Below are 20,224 nucleotides of genomic sequence, written 5' to 3'. Positions count from 1 at the left end.
ATGGAGACACTAATATGCCTGTTTATACCAGTACTGCAGCTGCGTCCTGGAACTGGCTTGCTAGGGCCGGTTGTTTAATTTTCAGGAAATTTGTGAATTGGTTGTTAAACAAGCTGTTACTAAAATTTAAATGATATAAACTTACAATTAAATTATGTTAAAAACAAAGGTGTTAAATACTCAAAACTCGCCGTCTCCTAATGATCTCACTCCATTTTTCTGTTAGTCCCCCCTTATTCATGGTTTTGCTCTGAGGTTTTAGTTACTCGTGGTCCAAAACATACTTGATGGAAAATCCCAGAATTAAACAATTCATAAGTTTTACATTGTGTACCATTCTGGGTAGCAGAAGGACATCTTGTGCCATTCCGCTCCTCTACCCCGCCTGGGACAGGAATCACCCCTCCGTCCAGCGTCTCCATGCGTACACACTCCCTGCCTGTTAGTCACTCAGGAGCCGTCTCGGTTATCCGATCGACTATTGGGGTATCGCAGTGCTTGTGTTCAAGTCACCCTTATTTTACTTAAAAATGGTCCCAAAGCACAAGCACAGTGATGCTGGCAACTCGGATATGCCCAAGAGAAGCCGGAAAATGCTTCCTTTAAGTGAAAAGGTGAGTTCGGTACAATAAGATATTTTGAGAGCAAGAGAGAGACCAGAGTCACATCGCCTTTATTGCAGTATGTTGCAATTATGTTATAATTGCTCTATTTTATTATTGGTTATTGTTGTTAATCTCTAACTGTGCCTCATTTATAAATTAAACTTTATTCTAAGTACATATGTATAGGAAAAAACATAGCATATATAAGGTTTGGTACTGTTTGCAGTTTCAGGCGTCTACTGGGGATCTTGGAACATGTCCCCTATGGGTAGAGAGGGACCACTGTGTTTATGCTTTTGAGGTTATTTGCTACTATTGTATCTGTATGGTGGAAATACTATCTGATGCTGTGCAACCATGTGTCTCTTGCCAGCTCCATGTTCAGTGACTAGGTTGGGGGCATTTACACCGTGGAAATTGGCAGATGCTACAAGTCAGAGCCTCTCTGTTCCCCTCTTTGAAGTGGTTGTTAAACATTCACGAGCACACCACTGGTTTGGGGGCGTAAATAAGTTAATGCTTTTGTTAATGGTTTTGTGCCTGGTGTGCAGCACGTGCTGCAGAAGTGAGCTGTTATTGTTATTATTTTGTTTGGCTTGCACTCCCTAATCCAGCACTGCTGTCTGTGCAGACAGGAATTGGGCAAAGCCGTTGACCAGCTGTTTTCTTTCTCTCCAGTCTGCCCCACCATCTGTAAGTCTCACGGCTGTACCGCCGAGGGCCTCTGCTGCCACAGTGAGTGCCTGGGCAACTGCTCCGAGCCCGACGACCCCACCAAGTGCGTGGCCTGCCGCAACTTCTATCTGGACGGCAGGTGTGTGGACACCTGCCCACCTCCGTACTATCACTTCCAAGACTGGCGCTGCGTGAACTTCAGCTTCTGCCAGGACCTGCACAACAAGTGCAAGAACTCTCGGAGACAGGGCTGCCACCAGTATGTCATTCATAACAACAAGTGCATCCCTGAGTGTCCCTCTGGATACACGATGAATTCTAGCAAGTGAGTCCTGGGTGTGGGTTTCGGGGATGGGGGGGCGCTGCAAAGAGGAGGATGATTTTGGGGTTAGTAATGGAGGTGCCTGCTGTCTGTTAAAACTGTGTGACAAACCAGAGTTCAGTGGCTGTGAGTGAGGGAGCTGTGATGACCAGTGATATGTTTGGGTCTCTTGGATGCCATTTCTGCCTCCTGTTTTGGTCCTGGCCTTTGGAGCAGGAGACGTTCTCAGTAAAGGGCTAGAGAGGACATATTTTTGGCATCTTGTACATGATTTTTAAAGCTTTCTGTGCTTAGCCTTGGGAATAGAAGATACACAGGCAGAAGTCCTTGGCTTCACGTTTATGGACTGTCCCCACTGACGGGGCTGCCTGGCTATTACCATCAAGATGGAGCTCAGGATTTTTAAAATGTTTTCTCTGACCTGGAGCTGGACAGTGTGCTGACATCAGCCCAGAGCTCAAGGAGGAAGACTCGATTCTCGATTATTCTGAGGGTTTTGTTGTATTGTGAAGCACAGTGCCGTGAAACCATTTCCCACTATTTGGGTGAGAAATAGGGTTTTCTGTCTTTGGCGTGAGTCAGATCCTATGCACATCGCAGACTTTTTGTTCATGTTTTTAGCTTCTTAGATGAGCTATTTTGGTGTTTCAGGGCCGTAACCAAGTTTAAAAAATCTGTTTCCTGGTTTTTGTGTTTGAAAAAAAACCTCCACAAAGCAACACAAAAACAAATCAGAAACAGACGCACGCCGAGGGGCCTCCAGCTGACCTGCTTACGTAAAAAATCTTCCTCTTCAGACTTGAGAATTAGCCAAGCGAGAGTGTTCTGGTGGGAAATTTTATTACCCCGGGAGGGTAGGGTAGGAAGGAAAACAATCTTTATTTCAGTTCTTATGAGCCTCTCGTTGAGTGTTTGTGAAACCTGCAAGTACAATATGTTTTGTTTTATTCGTTTTTGATAAAAACTGTCATGTGGCTTTGTTGACCAAAAATAGGTGACTATAAATCACGTTTGCATGCCAGACAGAGCTATTTTTTCTTTTTCAGGGCCCAGTTTATCAGTAAGTTTGGGAAAATGACCATATTCCTTTTGATTCATTTCTGACTTTTTTTTTTTCATGTTTAAAATGAAGTGTGGATATTAACATCTTTTGGTAAGATGTTTGTTTAAAAGATATTGCCTTTAAATGAAAGGTATTTTGCCTTCACCATAACTAAGACTCTATAAGTACAGCCATGTCCTTTGATGTTCTCCTGAGGGTTTGGTGGCCCCAGGAAATTGATAGCATTCCTGGATGCTCTCAACCTTTACTGAGTGAAAGAGGGCAAAGGGAGAGATGCTAATTACGACTCATTATGGCACTATTATACTTTGCAGGTTTTTAAAAAATTAATATTTTTCCTTCGAAGCTTTAGTTTGATTTTATGAGAGACATTAGTGCCGCTGCATTTTCTAATGTGGTTTGATATCAAATAGGACCAGATAAATGCTTTCTTCCGTTCTTGCGGCTTATCTGGGAAATAGGTTTTTTTTTTTTTTTTTTTTTTTTTTTTTTAGCTTTTATTGGAGAAGGGGAACAGGACTTTATTGGGGAACAGTGTGTACTTCCAGGATTTTTTCCAAGTCAAGTTATTGTCCTTTCAATCGTAGTTGTGGAGGGCGCAGTTCAGCTCCGGGTCCAGTTACCTATGTTAGTTGCAGGAGGTGTAGCCCACCATCCCTTGCGGGAGGCAAGGAACCAGCAACCTTGTGGTTGAGAGTTCACTGGCCCATGTGGGAATCGAACTGGCAACCTTCGGCATTAGGAGCACGGACTTCCAACCGCCTGAGCCACCGGGGCTGGTCCTGAGAAATAGTTCAGAACAGAGGTCTGGGAATGCGCATGGATTTGTTAAAAGGTTTCCCCATCTATGGTCAGTCACTTTGGGATACCTGGCGGGAGCAGCAGGTACTCCTTAACTCTATATTTAGGGTGGATGGGAAGTGTGTTATGGGTGCAGGGCATCCCTGTTCCTTCCCCCTAGAATGCTCTGCCCCTTGATATTTTCATGGCCAGCTTCTTGTTTGTTATCCAGGTCAGCTTACAAATCACTTCCTCTAAGACTCCTTCCCTGTATGACCGCCTTGTCTGAATTAGCCATCCAGCTACTCTTTGGCACATCACTCAGTTTTAACTCTTTTCCTGGCATTTTCCGCTAGCTGATATTTCAATTGTCAATTTACTAATTTTCCCCAATTAGACCACTTCACGAGTGCATCAGTTAGCTCAGGCTGCGTAACAAACCAGCCCAGCACTTAGTGACTTAACACTCATCTATGGTTTCTAATGATTTTGTGTGTTGACTGGTGGTTTGTCTGGTGTGGGCTGGGTCAGTCCTGACCAGATGGTATAGGATAGCCTCTCATATCTTAAATGGGCAGCTGGGGGTTCTCTCCACGTGTTGTCTCATCTCAGTAGCCAGGAAGGACATGCTCCAATGTCCAAGTACTTTTCAAGCCTCTGCTTACATCACATTTGCTAATATCCCATTGGCCAAAGGTTCACTGGATGAGAAAACAGACCCTACTTTCTGTGTGACAGCTGAAAAGGACTCCTGGCCATTTATAATCTCCCACAGGGAAAGTCAATTGTTTTTTTCACTCATGTGTGCCTGCAGATTAGAGCAGGCATTGGCAAAGGGCCAGCTAGTAAAAATTTTCAGCTCTATAGGCCATATGGTCTCTGTTGCAGCGACTCTATTCTGCCCTCATAGCGTGAGAACAGCTAGGGGTGATCCATAAACCAGTGGGTGTGGCCGTATATAACGTTATTTACAAAAGCAGGTGGCCAACTGGATTTGGCATGCGGACTGTACTTTGTGGACCCCTAGCTTAGAGTGTCACCTGTCACATAATAAATGCTCAGTGAATATTTGTATAACCAACAAAGGGACCCAAACATTTGGTCCCAATTCTGCTTCCTCCCCAGCTGTTCTGACACCAACTGGGTGTACTGCATTCCAATTTGACACCGACCACCTGGAGTCTGTCAAAGCACAGGCTAAAGGCTTGGTCCTCCGTAAGACGGCCCTTGCTTCAGATGCCAGCCATGTTTTGGGGGTGCCTAGGCCACCCACACCTCTGGTCGCCTGCTTATAAATTTGGGGATTCCCACAAACCTTTTGGGTTCAATGATTTGCTTGAACTCACAGCTCAGAACTAAAATAAAGCTGTCATGTCCTGTCAGTCCCAAGCCTACTGATGGCAGCGCCGTCAGTTAGGAGTGCCATTTCGCTTGCCCTGGCACACATCACGCCCAGTGAGCTCCACAGACATACCCCACACTGGGGCTCCTGTTTGTGGCTGGGCCGGTTCTCATGGTTCTTATTATGATTCCAGGATGCACTTCAGCAAGAAACCATTAGGGAACTTTGAGGAAAAAGATTTATTACCCACAGGTCTTGGAGGGTACATAGTCCGCCTGAGGGCCACACAGTGAGGTCATAGGGTGGAGGAGAGAAAGAGGGAGAGGGAGAAGGTGAGGGAGAGAGAGAGGGAGAGAGAGGGGTAGGGAGAAGTGGAACGAGCCTCAGGCTCTGCCTGTGTTAGGATCTGAGGGTGGGGCATGTAGGGTTTCCTGGGTTTTTTATTGGCTAATTTAAAGCATGAGAGCGGGAATTACGGTGCAGGAAGGGAGAAGCGGGATCGCCCGAGTGGTCAGTTACCTAGGTCACCCAGGGCTTTCTGCAAGAGGGAACTTCAGGGGTGGGAGCAGCCTGATTCTTACCTGGTGGTTTTGCTAGTAGCTGAGTCCTAAGGCTGGCGTTGTGTTTGTTCAAGACGGATGTCTTTCGAAATGGATGCCTGGGGATCAGAACAACTCAATGCAGGCGTGTACACTACGTATACCTACAGTCACAGCTTTACTATTAAGGATGCATGGAGGGTGAGGTCTGGGACAGCCCCGGGCACCGAGCTCCACTGCCTTCTGGGCAGCAAGGACATCACCCTCCCAGCAGAGTTTTTACTGGGTTTTCATTACGGAGATATGAGCGGCTGAATCCTTGACCACGTGACTGAACGCCATCTCCAGCCCCACTCCTCTCTTTGGAGGTCAGGTGGCCAAGAGACCCAGCCCTCTAATCACACATTTGGTCTTTCCGGGGACCCACCCCCATCGGGAGGCAATTTAGGGACCCCACAGATCATCTCATTAGTATAACAAAGACGCTTCTATCACTCCGGAAACTCTAAGAGCTTCCGAAGCTCTGTGCCAGGACCTGGGACAAAGCCCAGCTATGTTCTTTGTTTTACCACCATCACAAAGATCCCAGGGGTGTAGAAATAGCAGTAGTAACAATACCACTAATAAAGTGCTCGTCATGGCCATGGCTAACAATTTGTGTTTTCTGTATGCCACGTGCTTCAGGTGGCATGCGTCATTTAGCCCTCATCCCCACCTGGGAGGGTAGGGCCTGCCATTCTCTCCCTTTCACAGATGAGGACGCTAAGACTGAGGCTGTAACAGCTGGGAATCTGGACATAGTGTGGGGCAGAGCCCCGGCTCAAATTGGCTGAAGCAAGAGGAAAGGAGTTTATTGATACCTGTATCCAAAAATTTCAGGGAATAGCTTCAGGTTCGCCTGTATCCAGCAGCTCAAGTGATACGCAATTGGGGTCTTCCCGTCCTTTGCTTTATTTCTCTCTCCGTTGCTTTTGTTCTCAGGCAGCCTCTCCCCCTGACTCCTTGCCCCGTGCTAGCAGTGTAGCAACACCCACTTATTAATAGATGCCCCTGAAGGAAGACAATTTCTCCTTCCAGGAAGTTGTAGCAAAACCCTCACTGGACTGACTTGGGTATGTGCCCACCTCTAAACCCCTGGGGATGGAAGGCGGTGCCCAGCCTGGCCTGGATCCTGTGTCCTGACTGGACCCAGGAGGGCTGTGCCAGCAACAACGGAGCACAGAGACCCCACGTGGGGGAGGGCTGGTTTCCAAAGGACTCCTGGGGCTGTAAATTTGAGGACATCAGGCTGTTGGCAGGCAAAGCCAAAGTCTGTCTCTAGTCACCCACCATCAGAGGTGAGGCCTGTTACAACCACGGGCACTTCAAACCCCGTGCAGAACAAACATCCCGTTTCCTTGGAGTGACAGCCTGAGTTCTGCCACAGCGGGGTCACAGCATTACTTCTAATGCTTTGACCTGGCAGCGGAGTCCCACGTAAGCCCCACCAGCTGAGCGTCATTCCTCACCATGGTAACGCCACGAGCCCCGTCAATTTGGTGTAATAGTGTGAGTCCTGTTTCCTTGGCACTGAGTGAATCTACTAGCCTGTGGTACACAGGATCCCCATCATTTTAGGGAAAAGCATTAGTGTCCTGACTTCCGGGTAGTGCTTAGGACTCGCCACCGTGGAGAAAGGGCATAATAAGCCTGTCTGTCACTTTCAGTGGTGGTTCTTCCCGGGGGCGATTCGCTTTCCTTCCTCCAGGGGACAATGTCTGGAGACTTTTTTGGCTGTCATACCTTGGGTGGGGGTGCTACTGGGAGCAAGGGGGGTAGCGCAGGGCTGCTGCTCAGCACCGTTAGTGCACAGGATGGCCCCCCACAATGGAGAGTTTTCTGGCCCAAATGTCAGCAGTGCTGAAGGTGTAGGACCCTGCTTTAGGGTAATGGTGGAAGTCCCGTCGCTTGGGACCCTGTGCAGCATGCTGTCTGCCGTGTGTAGGGGGATTCTGTGTGTCCTAACCCCCCTCTGCTCTTTCTCAGCTTGATGTGCACTCCGTGTCTGGGCCCCTGTCCCAAGGTCTGTCACCTCCTAGAAGGCGAGAAGACCATCGACTCGGTGACGTCTGCCCAGGAGCTGCGAGGCTGCACTGTCATCAATGGGAGCCTAATCATCAACATTCGAGGCGGCAGTGAGTGCTGGGGGAGTGGCCTGCTGGGGTCCGTGTTCCCTGTGAGTGGAGAGGGAACCAGAGGGTCCAGACTCTGCTTTGTGCTCCGTAGGCGATATTAGGTCCATCCTGGGTGGTTTTCCAACCAGCGGACTCACCCAACCATTTGCTTCCAAACCTGAAATTCGCCGCTCCGTCTGGGCCCCATTTCCCACTCTGAGATTCTGAGTTTCCACATTGGGAGCTGGAGCATCAGGAATCTGTGTTTTTAACAAGCAGGCAACATGTCCTGTTGCGGGTCTGGGGACCATGTTTCTAGAAATCCCATCACAAGCAAAAAAGCATTCCTTTGTTTATTTATTTAGCAAACATTGGTGGAGTACTCACAGTGCACAAGCAGTGTTCGTGCATGATGGATCTTGCAAATAAGCAAATCAACGTGTAACGTAAACTCAGGCGGTGGTCCCGCTCTGAAGGGAAGCAAAACCGGGTAAAGGAGGGAGCGGGTTGGCAACCTTTTCTTACAAAGGGCCACACAATAAATATATATTTGGCTTTGCAGGCCAGAGGGTGTCTGTCATAATTACTCAACTCTGCCCCTGTGGAGAATATGTGAACAAATGGGTGTGGCTCTGTGCCAGTAAAACTTTATTTACAAAGTAAGCAGACTGGGTTTGGCCAGTGGTCTGGAGTTTGCGAACCTTTGAAACAGAGTAAGGGGGTTGCTGTTTTAGAAGAGTTCCTGATTGGAAGAGCCGTGCTTTGAGTTGGTGATGGAGTAACCCAAGCAGATCAATGGAGAGTGATGTTCTGGGCGAGCAGGGTATGAGATGAAAAAAAAAGCAGTGGTCACTTGTTTAGGGACTTGCCAATCCCGTAGTAAGGCCTTTGGATTTTATGTTAATTAAGCATGATTCGTTTTGAGCAGGATATGTCAAAGTCATTTTTCAGCCTGTAATTTAACTTCCCATTATGGGAAAGTATGGAAAGTTAAAATATTTCTATAAAACTCACTGGATATTCTCTCATTTCCTTAGACAACCTGGCGGCTGAGCTAGAGGCCAACCTCGGCCTCATTGAAGAAATTTCAGGGTATCTGAAAATCCGCCGTTCCTATGCCCTGGTGTCACTTTCCTTCTTCCGGAAGTTACATCTGATTCGGGGGGATACCTTGGAAGTCGGGTATGTGGGTCCTGATTCTGTGTCTGTAGCCTGAATACTAACGAGGAAGATTGTGAGTCAGAAAAAGTTAGGGGTTTTTGCCAAGACATGGAAACAACCTAAGTGTCCGTCAGCAGATGAATGGGTAAAGAAAATGTGGTGTATACATGTATAACAGAATATTATTCAGGAATATTATGAATAAAAAAGAAGGAAATCCTGCCATTTTGCGACAACATGGATGGACTTCGAGGGCATTATACTCAGTGAAATAGGTCAGACAGAGAAAGACAAATACTGTGTGGTCTCACTTATATGTAAAATCGAACTCCCCCTTCCCCAAACCAGAAAGCCCAAGCTCATAGATACAGAATACAGATTGTATTCTCACTTATATGTAAAATCTAACCCCCCCGCCCTCCCCGTCTCCCAAACCAGAAAACTAGAAAACCCAAGCTCATAGATACAGAATACAGATTGGTGATTGTCAGAGGCAAGGGGTCGGGGTGGGTGAAATGGATGAAGGGGGTCAAAAGGTACAAGCTTACAGTTATAAAATAAATAAGTCCTAAGGATGTAGTATGGTGAGGATAGCTAACAATACTGTATTGTATATTTGAAAATTGCTAAGAGAGTAAATCTTAAAAGTTCTCATCACAAGAAAAAAAAATTTTTTAGGAACGTGAAGTGATGGATGTTAACTAAACTTAGTGTGGTAATCATTCTTCATTATATATATATGTCAGATTAATATGTTGTATACCTAAAACTAATAATGTTTATGTCTATTATGTCTCAATAAAATTGCGGGAAAATGGAAAAGCTGTTTTTAATTGACATATAACATTATGTTAGTTTCAAGTGTACAACGTCATGATTCAATATTTGTCTACATTGTGAAATGCTTACCACAAGAAGTCTAGTTAATATCTGTCACCATACATAGTTACACATTTTTTTTCTTGTGATGAGAACTTTTAAGATGTACTCTTTCAGCAGCTATCAAATATTCAATACAGTGTTGTTAACCATAGTCACCACAGTAACTTAGGGGTTTTTAAAGCCCTCCCCCCCAAAAAAAAGAAAAAATCATTTATTAGGAGAAAATGCCTGGAGAAATCTTGAGAGGAAGGAATGTGTCTTGGAACATGTTTGAAGTTCCACCCAAGGAAGGTGATACCCATTTTACATTCATTCTTGGAAGTTGCAGGGGCTCAGCCTAATTTGTGCTCTCCAAGGGTGCTGGCCGGAATGAAATAGGGCATCTGGCTCTCTGGGCTTCAGTGTGAGTTGGAGTGTAGGCCCAACCAGGACCCTGTAATTATTGCATCTAGTACCTTCTCACTTCCTGGTCACCTTGATACTGATTGCACCTGTTCATTGCTGAAATCTCATCTCCTCTGGCCCATAATGTTCTACCTCCCCACGACATCCTTCTGGTCTCCCCAGGTTTCCTTCCTTGTTCCCCTCTCAGGCTCCCCTGCCTCCACCTGCTTCTGAGAGTTGTTGTTCTGGCTCCCAGCCTTGGCCATCTCTGTAATGATCTCTAATGCTGAGAACCCCAGCCGTGGCTTACCCCCAAGCTTGTCTCCGGCTGGGTGACTCTCGGGAGCCTCAAGTACATGTACAAAATGGAACTCCCCTTCTTGCCCCAGTTGTCTATCCTTGTTTCTCAGATCCCCTCCCCCCCAGGTCACACTGACCCTACTTCAGTTAATAAAACAAAGGAAATCCAGACTAGCCATGTTTCATGCAGATTAAGATGGACTTATGGGCAAGAAGTCTGAGGGAGCCATCCAACAAGTCAATCAAGGATAGGACCCAGGTCTTTTTCCACCTTTGTGTTCCTCATGGTCACAAGATGGCTGCCTCACCCTCAACCTTATGTCTGTAGACCCAACAGGAAAAGGAGAAAGGGACAAAGGTATATGTCAGTTGAGACTCTCTCTTAAAAAAAAAAAAAATCTTCCCTGGAACTTGCCACACTCTCACCCCTAACATTGATTTCTGTTTATATCTTCTTGGCCAGAACTGGGTCATGGGGCTGCTCCTAGCTGCAAGGGAGTCTGGGAGAGTGAATATTTACCTTTTCCAGTCTAGTAGTAGAGGAAGGCAAGGGAAAGGGGGGATGTGAATGGCTTTTGAGAAGCCAGTCCACAGAATTGTTTAGAGACTACATTCTTGAATCACTCACCAGCTCATGTTGCCTTTTCTGCCACAAAATGCCTTTTTGTTGAAGTTTAGACTTTTCATTTGGATTATTCCAGTGACCTCCTAGTTGGGCATCCTAGAAATAGACCAGCACCATCCAACAGAAATATAATGCAAGTCACATATGTGACTTTAAATGTTCTAGTAGCTACATTTATAAAACTTTAAAAGAAATAGGTGAAATGGATTTTAATAATGTATTTTATTGCTTTCAGTTAAGGCAAACAAACATGAAGTCATAGACACAGACAACAGTATGGTAGTTACCAGAGGGAAAGGGGCTCGGGGGAGGTAGAAAAGGGTAAAGGGGGTCAAATATATGGTGATGGAAAGAGACTTGACTTTGGGTGGTGAGTACACAATGCAATATACAGATGATGTATTATAGAATTGTATACCTGAAACCTATATAATTTTATTAACTATTGTCACCTCAATAAATTTAATAAAATTTTAAAAATTGAAACAAAAATAACCTGTTCTACTTAACCCATTACATCTAAAATATCATTTCAACTTGGAACCAATATAAAAAAATTATGAAGATCTTTTACACCTTTTTTTGTTCATGCTGTCTTCAAAACCTTTTTACTTCCACTACAGTTCAGAATGGCCACATTTTAGGTGCTCAACAGCCAGAGGTGGCTAATGGTTTCTGTATTGACCAACACAGGTCTAGATGCTTCCCTTTTATCCGTCATGTGCTGGTGACCCACTAATAGTTCTAAGGCACAGGTCTAATCAAGTTATTGAGTTGTTATAAAACCTTCAGTGACTTTCCTCCACCTACCAAGGAAGGTCACATGTTCTTGGTCTTGGTCTGGCATGCAGTGTATTAGAGGGTTTGGCCCATTGCAGCTCTCCAGTCATTTCCTGTCATTTGTCGGCCAGAGCAGGCTACTTTGTTCTTCCTTGGGCCCAGCTCATGTGCCTCTGTACCTTCAGTCTTTCCCCTCTGTGAAACCCACATCTCAGTACATACCAGTCTTATTCTCCTCCCCCACAAGGTGGAGCTCATATACCTTCCTGACCATGAACAGTTGTCCCTTGTCCCTTGTCAAAGTGCCTTGTACCCCCCTACCCCTGATTCAACATTTAATCGAGTATGTGCCAAGCAAGTGGTTAGGGCTGAGCACGTAGTGATGAATGAGATCAACTCCAGCATGGCCCCACCATCTTGGACTTGCAGACGACAAACCGATGATTGACTAGGTGTGTGTGTTTCCATAGGAACTACTCATTCTATGCCTTGGACAACCAGAACCTAAGGCAACTGTGGGACTGGAGCAAACACAACCTCACCATCACTCAGGGGAAGCTCTTCTTCCATTATAATCCCAAACTCTGCTTGTCGGAAATTCACAAGATGGAGGAAGTTTCAGGAACCAAGGGGCGCCAGGAAAGGAATGACATTGCCCTGAAGACCAATGGGGACCAGGCGTCCTGTAAGTGGTGATGCCCTTGTCCTTCCAGCCTGTGGACCCCCCTCACCCACCACACTGGCCCCCAGGGGTATCACTGCCCCCCAGTGAGCTTATACAACTATATAGACTTTCTGAAATACCAAGGACAGGTGTTGTACATCTTGTCTCTGTGCCTACTGCATCAGACACAGTGCCTGATAACTGGAAGATGCCACATAAGCATCGAATGAATGACACCTCCTTAAATATGGTCTTGGTTCAAATGCTACAGGAGGTCCTGCAGTTGCTACGGCTGGAGACTGTCAGCCGACTACACTTCTCTGACAGGGTCTCTCTTGAAGGCATATGCGTGAGCATTGAGCTGCCAGGGTTTCTGTAATGCCCTTATGTAGAGTTGGTTCCTTATGACAGAATGTGGTCCATGCTGTGGAAATTCAGGGGAGGGAGAGAATGAGGTTGGGTTGGAGCTTACGGGAGGGCTAGCATTCTAGGCAGAGGAAGTTACTCTCTCCAAGGCATTGTCTCTCCAAGGAATTGTCTGTCCAATGTGTATATGATCTGCACACTCTGTAAATTCACTTAGCACGTGCTCATTTGCACTGCAGTTATGTCTTCTCACATGTCAGGCTGAAAGGTCCATATGCACGACAGAATTGTGTCAGGACAAACGTGACCCTTGGAAATCCCTAATTATTGGCTAGTTGTCCTTCTCTCATTGGTGCCAACTGCTGTGATTCATTTGAGCATCTGGCCAGGTAATTGGCTGGCAGTAGGGGCCAACTTCCATGACCAGTTCTTTCCTTTGGATCCTGGGAGCCGCACATGGGAACGAGGCCAGTCCATAAAGCAACAGGGTGACATTTCCCTTCCATGGGCACTCTTGGGAGTGTAGGATCATTGCTTTCGGCTGAAACACATTAAATACTGATATTCCTTTTTCTTTTTAAAAATTTTTCTAGGTGAAAATGAATTACTTAAATTTTCTTATATTCGGACATCTTTTGATAAGATCTTGCTGAAGTGGGAGCCATACTGGCCCCCTGACTTCCGAGACCTCCTGGGGTTCATGCTGTTCTACAAAGAGGCGTAAGTAGAGGACAAAGAGGTGTGTGTGTTAACATGTATGTTCAGAGGTTCCCCTCGGAGGCTCCTCTCTGTCTCCTTTCCACTCGTGGAATGAATATCATAGGTTCTTTTTTAGGATCTTACCAGTTGATGGTATACGAAGTCAGTCAGTCATGTCCCCTTTTGTCAAAAGCCAGAAATTAAAGCAGACAGCTTCCTTTTGGAGGTTCAGATTGGCCAATTTCCTATAGCGATATTCCATTTTGCCTCTTACACGTCTCACCAAACGTCCTCAACAAAAGTTGCTCAGTCTACTTAATGGGTTTTTAAAAATTTATTTCTTAACTTACTTTGTATTTTTTCTAACATTTAAAAAATTGTGGTAAAAATTGTCCATTTAAATTATTTTTAAGTGTCTAGCTCAGTGGCAGGAAGTACATTCATTATGTTGTGTAGCCATCACCACCACCCATCTCTAGAACTTTCTCATCTTCCCAAACTGACACTCTCTCATCACCTAGTCATTTTGAGTATACGACTGTGCTGAAAATTTAAAGGAAGGTAATGGAAGTGGTGATGGTATTAATGGTAATAACAGCCTAATCTCTCAAGATTTATTATGTGTCAGGCTGTGTGCTGAGAAGTTGTACACATTCTCTCATGTAATCTGATCAATAACTCGTGAGGTAGCTGCTATTGTTATATCATCACCATTGTTATTATTGGGAAACAATATTTACTATCTATTAAATCTTATTTAATCTTATTTATTAAATATGGTTGCTTATTAAATATCATTACTTAATATTTGTTATAATTATATAATACACTACATATACTATATAATAAACTAAAAATGTAATCATATAATATTAAAGAGAATGTTATTTTATTAAATATTATTATTAATCAATATTATTAATATTAAATAATATTATTATCGAGACATCAAGGGAGGTGGTCCCTTTTTCTTTGGCTGTTTCTGTGTCATTTTTCCTTGTGGCATAAGGTTGTTGGTGAAGAAGATGTGACCCTGTAGGATATCATTTCCCCTGGCCGCATCTCAGAGCAATAGTTGAAAAATGGTAACCGCCTTCTCCTATTTCATCTCAAAAGCCCTTATCAGAATGTGACGGAGTTCGATGGGCAGGATGCGTGTGGCTCCAACAGCTGGACAGTGGTGGACATTGACCCTCCCCTGAGGTCCAACGACCCTAAGTCGCAGAACCACCCTGGATGGCTGATGCGGGGTTTGAAGCCCTGGACCCAGTACGCCATCTTTGTCAAGACCTTGGTTACCTTTTCTGATGAACGTCGCACATATGGGGCAAAGAGCGACATCATCTATGTCCACACAGATGCCACCAGTAAGTATTTTGTGTGAATATGAGTTTGTGCATGAATTGGACATCTTGCCTTTGACAGGCTGACATGGCGATGTTGTAGGAAGTGCTTTTTTGCCTGGTTATTGGCTTCTAAAAGAGCCAGGTGCTGAGCTTTATAATTTCAGAAGGTAACACAGTAGCAACAAGCCACCTGAGGAGTATCTATATCTCTTCTTCCTGTTGTGGAAAATTTTCAAATCATCACAAAAGTAGAAAGAAGAATGAACCCTGTGAACTGTCTCCCAGCTTCAACAATTATCAACATTTTGCCATTTTTGTTTCATCTCTGCACCCCTTCTCCCATCCCCATTTTTTGGGGGGGGACAGGGGCTAGAGTATTTCAGGACAGTTTAGTTATATTTTTCTTAAGTCTTGGTTCTCCTATAGCAGTAGTTCTTAACTGGGAGTGATTCTGCCCCCTAGGGGACATTTGGTGATATCTGGAGACAATTTTGGTTGTGACTGTGGAGGTGGGGCTACTGGCATCAGGTGAGTGGAGATCAAGGAGGCCCCCGTGACAAAGAACTGTCTGGCCCACGTGTCACTGGTGCTGAGGGTCCGAAACCCTAATCTATAGCATAGAGTCCAAGCTTTATGAATCAGTGTCAGCATTTTTGCCAGTGCCCTCTCATCCTGTGTCCTCCAGCAATACCAAAGGACTTACAGTTTCCAGAAACCTCCAGCTCCTGGGGCCTTTGTACACACTGTTTCCTCTGCTTTGAGACCCCTACTTTCACCCCTCACCAACTCTCTGAGCTACATACTCGAGGGAAGGTTTTGTGGAACCCAAAGGCGGTATAGTGGAGTGCGGGGGGAAGTCAGATGAGCTGCTGGCTTAGTGATATGATTGAATGGCATCCAGCTGCCGAAATTTGCCCTGTGGCTGGGTTCAATTTGGGGCGAGTATTAACCAGAAAATGTGAGTTTGTCTCTTTTCACCATCCTCCCTTTCCCCAGCGTCAGCATCTTTCTAGGGCCCAAAACAGAGCTTGACACATAGTTGGAGCTGGATACATGTTACATAAATGGGTGAATAAATGGCTACACAATCTACATAATCTGCAGTAGGAATGGATTGTAATTTTGTAACTCATGCCCTTATTGGATGAGCATTCCACGTCTCCAGTTTTCTCTGACGTTAAATAACACTGCTGTGAACAGCCTCATGATTTCTCTAACCTGTATGTCCCCTCTCACACCCACCCGGCAGCTTGCACCCTTCTCACAGTGGACCTGTTTTCTTTCTGCTTTCCAGATCCTTCTGTCCCTCTGGATCCCATCTCAGTTTCTAATTCCTCATCCCAGATTATCCTGAAGTGGAAGCCTCCCTCTGATCCCAATGGCAACATCACTCACTACCTGGTTTTCTGGGAGAGGCAGGCGGAAGACAGTGAGCTGTATGAACTGGATTATTGCCTCAAAGGTGAGTGCAGACGGATGTGTGGGAGCAGTGGGTTTTACACACATCTGATCCACTTCCAGGGAAACACCTCTCCCCTTCCATTTCCCAGTGTGTTACAAGTGCACACACGCACACATACACTCTGTTCCATCTCCTACGAAAACACACATACACATTTCTAAACATCACCACATGAGTACACACTCTAAAGACTTGTGTCGAAACCAGATATTTCCCATGTTTTGGCACCATTTTCCTCTGGAATTGTCTCCTCCTTCCCCCCTCACCTCCTCCTCCTTTTCCCTCTCTGCCTTTCCCCCTCCCTCGTGGGGATGTAGCTGCGTTAACCCACACAAGACTTCCCTGCTAGACTAGAAACACAACTGAGCGTGTTGAGAAATGACTGATAAAATCGTGGAAGGATTTTTGGTCCCTGAATTTAGGCCCTTAAATTTTAAGGATTGGAGACAGTGAGGAGTGATAGTCTATTCCCTTCTGTGCTTTCCGTTAAAAATTTAGACGAATGATGATATTTTTTTCAGTCTTGAGTCTTATTTACTTAATGGACTTCCATCTAGCTACAGAAAAATAATGGAAAAATATTTGAAACCTCAAACTACTTCGTGTAAATTAGTGTAAGATTATTTTAAAACTAGGTTTTAAAAAACCCTATCAGACTGGAGAAACAAATAATTTTTTTTTAGTTGTTTTTTTGTTTCTCTTTGTCTGTATTTATTTTTCTTTAGTTTTTTGAGTTAGTGATATCCTCAGCCCTTGACCTTGAGCTGCTGGAGAGGTGTGGGGAAGCCCGGAGCCCTTGGTCCTCTCTTGGCTGGACCTGACCTGCTGCAGGGCTTTGGGCTCTCACCACACTTGTCACTGGCTGCCTCCTTTTCGGGAGAAGGGGCAGAAGGCCAGATGATCTCACGGAGCTGTCCCAGCTCTAGGATCATGTGCTATATGTATGCCTGTGACCTCATTCCTCGCCTGAGCCGAGGATTGCAAATGTGATTTATCTCCTCGGCTGCTTTACAGAACTGGAGAGCAAGCACAGTGGTCGGCTCAGCGGCGAGCTGTTTGCCCTGCATTCGCGTAACTGAAACCTCCAGCTAGAACCGCCACCAGCAGTGGGCGGGCACTCAATGCTTTCTTTTTTTTTTAAAGAGCAACAAATTTATTTATTTATTTATTTACTTATTTATTTATTATTTTGGAAGTATAAATCTATCATTACAACATGACTATTTAAACATAGTTTTATTTCTAATGATCCCAAAGTTTATGTAATTAAAAATAAACGTAAGGAAAGATCTGTGTGATTCCTCTCATCGGAGGTCTACAGAGGAGTCAAATCCATAGAGACAGAGAGTAGATGGTGGTGCCAGGGGCTGCAGGAGTGGAGGGGAGTGAGTGTTTCATGGGGACAGTGTCAGTTTGGGAAGGTGGGAAAGTTCTGGAGATGGATGGTGGGGATGGTAGCACCATAATGTGAATGTACTTAGTGCTGCTGAACTCTGCTCTTTATTTTTTTAATTAATTAATTATTTTTTTTTAGTTTATTGGGGTGACAGTTGTTAATGAAATTACATAATTTCAGGTGTACAATTCTGTATTACATCGTCTATAAATCCCATTGTGTGTTCACCACCCAGAGTCAGTTCTCCTTCCATCACCATATATTTGATCCCCCTTACCCTCATCTCCCTCCCCCCACCCCTCTTACCCTCTGGTAATCACTATAGTCTGTGTCTATGAGTTTTTGTTGAACTCTACTCTTAAAAATGATTAAGATGATAAATTTTATGTTGTGCATATTTTACCACAATTAAAAAAACCAGAAAACCTCAGATACTCATATACACACACAAATAGTTAAACTTATTAACACACACACAAAATAAATTGACTAATCATGTCCAGTAAGCGCTCCTATTACTATCATTTAGTGACCTTTTTCACTTTTTAGCTTTACTGAGGTGTAATTGACAAGTAAAATTGTAAGATATTTAAATCATACATTGTGACGACTGATAGACATGTATACAGTGTGAAAGGACTCCTCTTATCTAGCTGACATATCCATCACCTCACATGTTTATCGTTTTTTGGGGGGATTTAGAACATATGTTAACTCTTAGCATATTTAAATTATACAATACAGTCTTACCAACTATATGGCTTTTTTTATTGGGATAAAACACACATAACATAAAATTAGCAACTTAAGCATTTGTAATTGTACAGCTCAGTGGCATTAAGTACATTCACACTGCTGTGCAGCCATCCCTACTATCCATCTCCAGAATTTCCTCATCGTCCCAAACTGACACTCTGTCCCCATTAAATACTCACTCCCCTCCCCCAGCCCCGGCACCACCATCTACTTCCTGTCTCTATGGATCTGACTGCTCTAGGTATGTCACAATGCTCTACTCTTTAGTCACAGAAAAACCGTGGGACACCAAGTGTCATGCAGTGGGTGCTGGAAAGGGTGACGGGTATCAGGAGCTATGTCTGCACCTGATCAAAAGTTCCTTCCTGTCCAGAACATTGTCAGGAAGCCCCCTTATTAAGGAAATCTTGAGGTTTTTTTACATGTATAATGCCATCACCAGCCCTCTCACAGTAAACCCAGCCAGCTTATTCCATGTGTATTAATAAACATCAGTAGTGTTTCTAAGAGTCCTTTGCAGGCTTTCAAAGCTGTGTAAGTACGTGGCCCTCTGTAGGGACACTCACCACCCACAGGAAGGTACTTAGAGCTTATTGTCTACGGGATCTATTTAAGGGCGGAGCAAGGATGGAATTTCTTTTGCTCAGTGGACTCTAGTGGAGCACCAAGGGCTGGTGGCAGGAAAGGGGACTCTAAGGGGCTGTCATGGATTTTGCCTGTAAGGAGTAGTGTGCATTCCCAAGGTTGTACCAGAAGTGTGGTTGTGCGAATGGACGTCAGGGGTCAAGACACAGCCAGGCGTGGTACTTATAAAAACAGCATTGTATTTTTAAGACTGCTACCTCAAGAGTTTTTTTTTTTTAATTCCCTTTTCTATGTTTATTTGAAAGTTTTCTTCTCCTGATCTCCTCTCATGTCTTTAGCCCAGGGCTTCTCTACCTCAGCAGCGTTGACTTTTGGGGCCGGCAGTTCTCTGGGATGAGGCTGTCCTGTGTATTGTAGGATGTCCAGCGGTATCTGTGGTCTCCACTGTCTAGATGCCAGTGGTCCTTTTTCTCCTCACCAGTCCTGACAACCAGAAATGTCTTCAGACCTTGCCCAGTGTCCTGGGGTATGGAGTGGTACAGAATCACCTCTTGGTGAGAACCACCGCTCTACTCTGACTTCAGGATTCCTGAATGAGCTAGATTCTTTCATTTGTGCTTCACAGTTTGATGGCTCAGTATAATCACAGGGTCTCTGAGCTGGACCCCGTAGAATTCCCTGTGAAAATGTGGTCTGCCCGCCTGTCTCTATATAGTTATGTGGTTGGTTGATGGATGGATGGATGGATGGATGGATTCATTTGTTCATTCAACTGTGCTTGAATGTGATTTGGCTATTTATTCTGTTCTTTTCTAACTTCACCTTTCACCATTATCTCCCACATCCTCTTCTAGCTACATTGGGTCCTTGGTGTCTTTCAACATGCCAAGAAAGTTCCTGCCTTGGGGCCTTTGCACAAACTTTGTGCTCTGTCTGAACTACTTTACACTAAGATAGGTACATGGCTCTTTCCTTTACTGAATTCAGGACTGCTCAGCGGTCACTTTCTCCAAGACCACCCATGAAAAGTAGCACCCCCAGAGATCCTCTGTTCTTTGACCGTGTTATGTGACCCATAGCAGATGTATATATTAGTTTATTGTGTATTTCCCACGCCTCTCCCTGGCCCCTGTGCACTAGAATGTAAGTTCCCTGAAGGCAGGGACAGGCCTGGTTACCTTACAACCTCCAGCCCCGTGGGGTTATAGTATCTGGCAATGTCTGGAACATGTTGACATGTACCATCTCAGTTGGCATCCACTGGACCCTACAGTGAAAGGTCTTACTTTTTCACAGTAGAACTTGAACCCAGATCCCGGCTTGAGCCCAGCCTCTCTGA

At 44.8% G+C, this 20,224-nt stretch overlaps 1 protein-coding gene across 1 annotated transcript in view; it reads left to right on the top strand.

The window, feature by feature from the left end:
* The window catches only part of INSR (insulin receptor), a 125,701-nt gene that overhangs the window by 72,454 nt on the left and 33,023 nt on the right, over positions 1-20,224 (top strand). Inside the window, exons 3-9 of the mRNA XM_081076009.1 lie at positions 1,284-1,605; positions 7,352-7,500; positions 8,517-8,661; positions 12,082-12,296; positions 13,235-13,361; positions 14,457-14,707; positions 15,981-16,148. Of these exons, the coding sequence (XP_080932135.1) occupies positions 1,284-1,605; positions 7,352-7,500; positions 8,517-8,661; positions 12,082-12,296; positions 13,235-13,361; positions 14,457-14,707; positions 15,981-16,148 (1,377 nt within the window). The remainder of the gene's footprint in view (positions 1-1,283; positions 1,606-7,351; positions 7,501-8,516; positions 8,662-12,081; positions 12,297-13,234; positions 13,362-14,456; positions 14,708-15,980; positions 16,149-20,224) is intronic.

The sequence above is a fragment of the Rhinolophus hipposideros genome (assembly GCF_964194185.1).
Source record: "Rhinolophus hipposideros genome assembly, chromosome: 16".
Taxonomy (NCBI): Eukaryota; Metazoa; Chordata; class Mammalia; order Chiroptera; family Rhinolophidae; genus Rhinolophus; species Rhinolophus hipposideros.
This window is presented reverse-complemented; position numbering and strand designations above follow the sequence as displayed.